Here is a 7,733-nt window from a genome sequence, read left to right as displayed (position 1 = left end):
CATTAATTTCTTTTGCTTTTCATAGTGGATCGTTGTTTTCATCTGTTTTTATTATTTTTTTATTTTATTTTCCTAATTGCATGCATATTTTCAAGTCTTAAATATTTGGGCTAGTTTGTCATTTCGGTTTAATATATGCAAAATGTTTATGCGATGAATCATCATCCAACCTCGGAGGCATTGCTGCGACACTAGCACCCTCTCACTAGCTAGTCCTGTGTCGAGGGCGAGTTGAACGTGGATGGTGGTTGTTATTCGTGTTGTGTACGTTTAGCCGACGGTATTTGCTCGTAGCCTTGTATTATACTTAGTATTGTACGTCGCGGCAATATTTGATTCTAGGTCGGTTTATCCGATTATTGTAGTATTATTTGGTCGTATGTTTGAATTAATGATATGAAATCCGATCTCTAAATGCACTGTATTCGAATGAAAATTATCGCTGTGCTTCCGCGAATTCGATCGTATGGACGTCGCAAAGCCCATGTCTGACTCGCCGACTGCGTCTGCCGCGGTGCTGGATTGTCGATTCTTGTTTCGGAGACGTAGGCGTAGGCTTAACTTGGCAACAGCAAAATTGAAACTTTTGTAAAGACAGTATCCATCACGCAGTTTAAATTACTTAGGGATTAATTAAAGGTATTGATCATAAATAAGTGCTGCGTTACAAGGAATTATCCAAAGTCATTATATGAGATGAGTTCGTCAACTCGAGAAGATAAGGAAATGATGAATGAGTGGAAGGTGATCTGTATTTAAATTCATTCTCATTCATTGACTTACATATATGTATATATATGTACTATTGATATATGCCAGTAAACAATATTAACTGGACGGACATTGTATTTATGAATATAGTGGCAATTTTATATGAAAATTTATTGCTAGCTGACATTTTAGTCGTACTTTTTTTTTTTTTTTAAACAAAATATAAATGGATTGTTTATATTATGTCGGATTGCTATGACGATGTGTACAAATATTGCAGTTGCATCATGTAATAATTTCATCGTTTAATTAACATGGAAAATCAAGAAATTGTGACATTGTGACCCACGTTGTTTGTGTTTTGTGCGTGCATTGATATAAAATTAGCATCATGGATATAAAATTACTACATAAGAGTAACACCTTCAGTAACTTTGGAAGTCACAAACTGGGAAACTGGTTTTCATCATTAAAAAATCCTCGGAGGAAAAGCAGCTTTATAAAGAACTCCAAAAGTTTAAGTAAGTACATATGCGATATATTTGCCAAAATTTGAAATAATTATTTTGATGACGACTGCTATTCATATCCAAAATGCTCTGACTTAATTTCCTAAGTGCCATGTCATTTACGCTACATAACGTACTAGGCAAGTACGTTATGTAGCACTTGTTTAATTCAGTTTTAAATACAGTATACGAAACACAGCATAATTTTCAACTCTGAGTCGCAGATTTTTTTTCCCAAAAAAATACTATAACTTTCATTTTTACAGGCTACTTACTCCTTATATTATTTTTATTTCGACTTGATAATTTTATTTGTAGAAAATGTGAGACATGGAAAAAATTTTCAATTCCTTATTAAAAAAGATTATTATTATTTTTAAATTAGAAAAAAAAATTAACACTAGTTAAAATTTATAGTAGCTACTATACTTTCATAACCAACTTTCATTGGAGTAGTATATTGTCAAGTCTAGAGTTGTGTGCAAGTTTCGATTCCCATCGGTGGATGGAAGCGTTTCCCTCCATGCATATGGAAAGAGAAAAACATCAATAAGTAGTCATTTTGAGGCGAAAAACAAAATAATATTAAGCATGTTAGAAAAGAAAATATAAACACATGCTGTGAATACAAATTAAATAAGTTAAAATAGTTAAATATACGTTTTTCACTGTCGTGGCTATTTTATTGCATTTCGTTTCACGATATCTTTTCTTGCCCTTTTATGAATGTGATGTCCCCCCCCCTTTTTTTTTTGCCAGGAATGTTAAATTTACTTTAATTAATACGAACATTATTAACGGATAAAATTCAGTCTCAACCTTTAAATTAATTTAAACATCCATAAATTACTTTTTTTTTTTTTTTAAACGATATTATGAAAATATTGGGCACAGATACAGCTGGAGATACTTTCAAGTTTTCTGACATGGAAGTTAAACTGGGGCCTCTCAGCCAGTCTGGCACATTTAAAAAGGTGTACATAAAATTGAAAAACCAACATAAAAATAACTGAGATTATTCATTAGTTACAGTAATGAAACTTATGATATTTAAGAGATCACACACACATACATAATTTAAATATTTTTAATAATCACAAATATTAATATTTATTATTAATAAATATTATTTTATTAATCAGTAGATAATCAAATAAATAACGAATAGTTAATGTACTAATTAAAATTAATATTAAAATTGAATTTAAAAATATATAAATAAAATTTTATTTAAAATAAAGCTAATTTTAAAAGTTTTATATATTTCATTGTGTATAGTTTGCTTGAAACATGAATATAATTATTAATTATTGTTTTACTGTAAATCTTTATCTAAAAATAATTGACTTTTTTTTTAATTTTGCCATTTAGAGAAGGATGACTGAACAATAATACATTTTTTTTTAACAATTGCTGTTTTATAATTTTTCATTAATAATATTTATTTCAAAACAAAGTTTTGAAACTTTGTTTTGAAAAATTTTGTTTTGTAAAAATATAAATTTATATTGTTTTATCTTATGCTATTTTATTTCTAAGAACTTTTTTTTTTTTTTTTGGAATATGTATTATCCTAACACTGGAATTGTGTAATATTATCAGTTTACTCTGAGTAGTTTAAGAACAACAATAGTAATCGAGGAGGTAGGTACTTCTGTTCATAAATACAATTTAGATACTCTTAGCTGTAGCAAAGAATTGATCAATCTTATGTAAGCTGCAGATGGGAGACAAGAACACAGTAGAATGATATCCTGCCTCTATCTTGAATTCAAGTATGTATTTCAGTATCAGTGACCTGCTATGTTTAATAAAAGGGTCTTCTTCTGGCTTAGGTAATCTGTACTTGAAATTATTTTTAAATAAAATAATTATCTTTAAATTATTATTATTATTATTATTACGTCACACTTCCAGGGAGCCCAAAGACTCATCGAGGAAGGGCACCTTCTCTACAACTCTGTCTCCACCACCAAATCCACCAACTACAATGAACCACAACTACACCAATGCCATCTGCTGCCCTCTGTCATCACAAGTATTTTCACAGACAATCGCAAACATCCATGCCCTCAGCAGGATTTGAACCCACAGCCCTTTGGCTGGAGAGCAGATATGCTAACCACTTAGCCAACCAGGCTGGCAAATTAAAAACAATTAGAATTCAAATTCTTGTTTGAGAATTTTGTTGTGATTGAACAACAACAAAACATAGTGTTAGTTAGAACTCATGTTGGATGTTTAATGGAATGAACTGCAACTATACCAATGCCATCTACTGCCCTCTGCCACCACAAGTATTTTCACAGACAATTACAAACATCCATGCCCACGACAGGATTTGAACCCATAGCCTTTTATTTGAATTCTAATTAAAAACGATTAGAATTCAAATTCTTGTTTGAGAATTTTGTTGTGATTGAACAATAACAACACAAAACATAGTGTTAGTTAGAACTCATGTTGGATGTTTAATGGAATGAACTGCAACTATACCAATGCCATCTACTGCCCTCTGCCACCACAAGTATTTTCACAGACAATTACAAACATCCATGCCTACGACAGGATTTGAACCCATAGCCTTTTATTTGAATTCTAATTAAAAACAATTAGAATTCAAATTCTTGTTTGAGAATTTTGTTGTGATTGAACAATAACAACACAAAACATAGTGTTAGTTAGAACTCATGTTGGATGTTTAATGGAAGGAAAACAGCACAAAGAATGAATTAAGTAATAATTTAATGCTTCCAATATTTTGTCTACTACACACTCACATCTTCAGGAGCACAATATAAATTGTAACAAATGCACACAAAGAATAACACAAAGTAAAATGGAACTTAATCAAGTCTAGAGTCCTAAAGGAAAGTGCCCTCCATAGACACTAGTAGGAAGTCTGTGTTGGAACTCTAGATGTGTAAGAATTATTGTCTTGTATTGTGTTATTACACTATCTTGTATATAACAAATACAGGAAGATTTCTGCACGCTACTTCACATCACCACCCCAAACAAAAAAATAGGCCTAATAAAAACCTTAAGGGATAAAGCATACAACATCCTCAGAACAGAAGAAAAATGGAAAGAAGAAATACAATACTTAACAGAGATCCTACAACTGAATGGTTTCAATACTAAGTTAATTAAGAAAATTCTCAATACAGCACCTACAAGAAACTTAAATAAACAAGATTTCAAGAATGCAGTCACACTTATATCAAGAATGTAACAGATAAATTAGCCAAACTTCTCTACAAATACAACATAAAAGTGACTTTCCTGCCACTTGAAAAAATATCAAGATCTCCTCATCCTCTGAAACCTCCACATCACCCAATGAAAAAACTAGGGGTTTATAATATTCACTGTTCCTGTGTCATCTGCTATGTGGGCCAGACGGGGAGATCAGGAGAAATCTGCATGAGTGAACATCAAAAAGACGTACAAAATAAGAGAGAACATAAATCGGGATTGGCATTTTACACACCCCTCTACCGGTCATGATGTACTCTGGGATAGAACAAACATATCCTGTATAGATAAGAATTGTTTTACAAGAAAATTCAAAGAGGCAGCAAATATGATTAAAATTCCTACGCAATGCAACAAAAACCAAGGTTTGATTTTAAATCAAGTTTGGTCATTAATTAAAAATTTATTAAAAATTTACCAATTTCAGACCTCGGGCAGAGTGAGCGTGAACCACAGAATGCGACATCAAATAGCATTTATCTCCAACTCACACGCATTAATGGTTATATAGATCTGTTATTCGTTTTTTTAACAAACTGTTTAGATGTTCACAATACCAACAAACGAACTAATTTTTGTAATTTCTAGTAGTTTGTGCTTTAAACTTTTAGTTCTCTTTACCCCCTGAAGATGTTAGTCTGACGACTAACAAAACTTGTTGAGTGTTGTTTTTAGTACTTGTTTAGTTTTAAAAACAGTTTTCTTTAATAAACATGTGATCACAAAACTGGAATAATTATATATAACTTACTTCTCTCCAATTCATGTATTTTTTTTCCCTTATTATTCTGAACCTTTGTCATGTTGTAGTTCCACAAAGTATATCACTTTAAACAAGGATGAAAAAAATTAACCCATTGTAGGAAGTGATTGTTGAAAATTAATTGAACAAATGAACATTTGATAATAGATATACTATGATTTATTAAATGTGATCGATCACATAAGCAACAACAGTTATGATTATTTCATGTTAATTTTTTTTAATACTATTCCCATACCTTGAGACAATACTAAGCCTTCACACCAATGTCTTGTGTGAAGAGGTGGAAGAAAAAAAAAAAGCCTTCTCTGCTAGGGAATTGTATTCTGGTTCTCCCACTAGAATAAACAACTGTTACATTAGCAGATATATTGTTTACAACTAGGGAAAATGACCATAAGTACTTTTTACAGCATGTATACACACATAGAGAAGTAATAATAATTACCACTGAAAAAATGTTCCTGTAACATTATTACATGGACTATGCATATGAATTGCACTTTACCTTGAATTTGCTTTTAGTTTGTTGATGGTGACATTTATTCAGCATATATCTTAGTCTGAGGATATCATTCTTTCAGGGTTTGAGTATAATATCAGGTTGTCAAGAAATTTAATTTTATAAATCAGAAGAGGATTCACGTATGTTTTTTGACTCACCAGTATTTCTCTTACAAAAATATTAAAATGAAATCTGATTTCATATTCTTCTATGTAAATGATATTTCTCATGATAGAAATGCTTGTGGCTCTGCTGTGTTCTACTACATAATTCCGGGTATTAGTTAACAGTACCTTTTGTATAACAGCACAGGTCTAGTTATGTAACTCTCTGTAAATTGCATTACTTTGAGAGCATGATTGGTCTGTTTTTAATGGAATAATTTTTTTTTCCCCAGAAACAGTTGGCTAACTCATTCAGTATTTAAAATGTTAGAAAATTCTATAGATTTTTCACAGCATTTAAATCCAAGTCTGATAATGTGAAAGGCATTGGTTACACTATGGAAGCCTCTTAGATTTCACATTATCAGTTTTTAATAGTCTAGTGACACTTTATATCTTGTTCTTATATAACTAAAGAAAAATTTGATGACACATTATGAATGCAAAAATAAAAAATAAAAAACCCCTTCATACTTTAAATCTTGTCATCATTATTGTTATTATTAATCTTCTTATTCTTATTCACTTTCCAGAGATGATCACTTCCTCTCTCTCTCTCTCTCTCTCTCTCCCTCCTGCCATATATTGAAAAATTTCTACTGTATCTCTCCTATAAATCATCTTATTAACTCTTGTGTTTCTCTCATATCTCTCTTTTTTTTTTCTTCTTACCATCAGTCAAATTTTACAGTATGCAGCCTTTCAATCTATCCCCATAGTGAAATATAACAGACCTATCACCTGTATTTGAATCCTCTCCTCTACTTCCTTATCCCCACAAAAATCCAGGTGACAGAATTTGAGCATATGTCTAAGTATAGTTTTATACAGAGTACAATAACTTTATCCATACTGTGTGTGTGTTTCAACATCTATTTTCTGTGTATTTTGTCCTCCTTTGCAATATGTCCTTTACACCTCTGCTCATTGTTGACTGCCACTTCTAGATATTTTGCTTCATCACTAGTCCCATCAGTGTTAATACAGAGCTTATAATATTTTCAATCCAAATGCATAACTTGCAGTTTGCAACATTGATCTGTAAACATCATCTTCTGTTAGAGGTTAATGGAATGAAACAGAAATGAGTAAGGATTAAAAATAATGTTTAATTCTTCCAATATTTGGCTCAGTCACTGAGACATCATCAGGGAGTACAATATATTGGAAGAAATATATAAAATATATATTTTCTATATTTATATTTATGAATATTATTTTTTGAAACCTTTCTCAATGCTGTTTCACTCCATTAAGTTTCTAATACGAGTTTCTAATTCTAATTAAGCCTATAACATGTCTCAGTCACTGCAACATAGTCAAGGAGTACAATAAATATATAAATATAGAAAATATAGCATTATTGGAAAAATGAAATATTATTTTTAAAAGTTGTTTCACTCTGTTAAGCCTCTAACATGAGTTTTTCCTAGCACTTAAGCCTTAACACACAGTAAACATTGCCTTTTGTTAATGATGGCAGCCTATCAAAAGTTAAACTTATATAAGGTGGTGGGTTCACACATTGCAATGAAAATCATGTACCATCTGAAGATATTCAACACATCTCATGCCACAGTGAGATTCAAATCCATGGCTTGTAGATTTGTACTGTCTATTTGAACAACAAGTAGAATACTCCTGAGTATTTTCAGTTCAAAATGACTATGAATATACTTTATAAGATCAGGAGTAAGTTATCCAGGAGATCTTATATATTCTTTGCATAGTGACTCAGAGCCTGCCTTGTAGGAAATTGAAGAAATTTGATTCTTTAGCTTCTACGTACTATAGATTTTCATTTTCTGAATTCCTGTGAAGTA

At 31.1% G+C, this 7,733-nt stretch overlaps 1 protein-coding gene across 3 annotated transcripts in view; it reads left to right on the top strand.

The window, feature by feature from the left end:
* The first annotated feature begins 232 nt into the window (after positions 1-232).
* The window catches only part of LOC150108373 (cyclin-dependent kinase 17-like), a 248,506-nt gene continuing 241,005 nt past the window's right edge, over positions 233-7,733 (top strand). For all 3 annotated transcript variants that reach the window (XM_090390722.1, XM_090390723.1, XM_090390721.1), the window contains exon 1: positions 233-1,232. In XM_090390722.1, coding sequence (XP_090246848.1) covers positions 1,103-1,232 — 130 coding nt within the window. In that variant the 5' untranslated portion in view covers positions 233-1,102. The remainder of the gene's footprint in view (positions 1,233-7,733) is intronic.

Source organism: Typopeltis vanoorti, chromosome 3, assembly GCF_054136105.1.
Source record: "Typopeltis vanoorti isolate ZY-2024b chromosome 3, IOZ_Tvanoo_1.0, whole genome shotgun sequence".
NCBI classification, from domain to species: Eukaryota; Metazoa; Arthropoda; class Arachnida; order Uropygi; family Thelyphonidae; genus Typopeltis; species Typopeltis vanoorti.
Note: the sequence above shows the minus strand (reverse complement) of the source record. Positions and strands in the feature narration are given on the sequence as shown.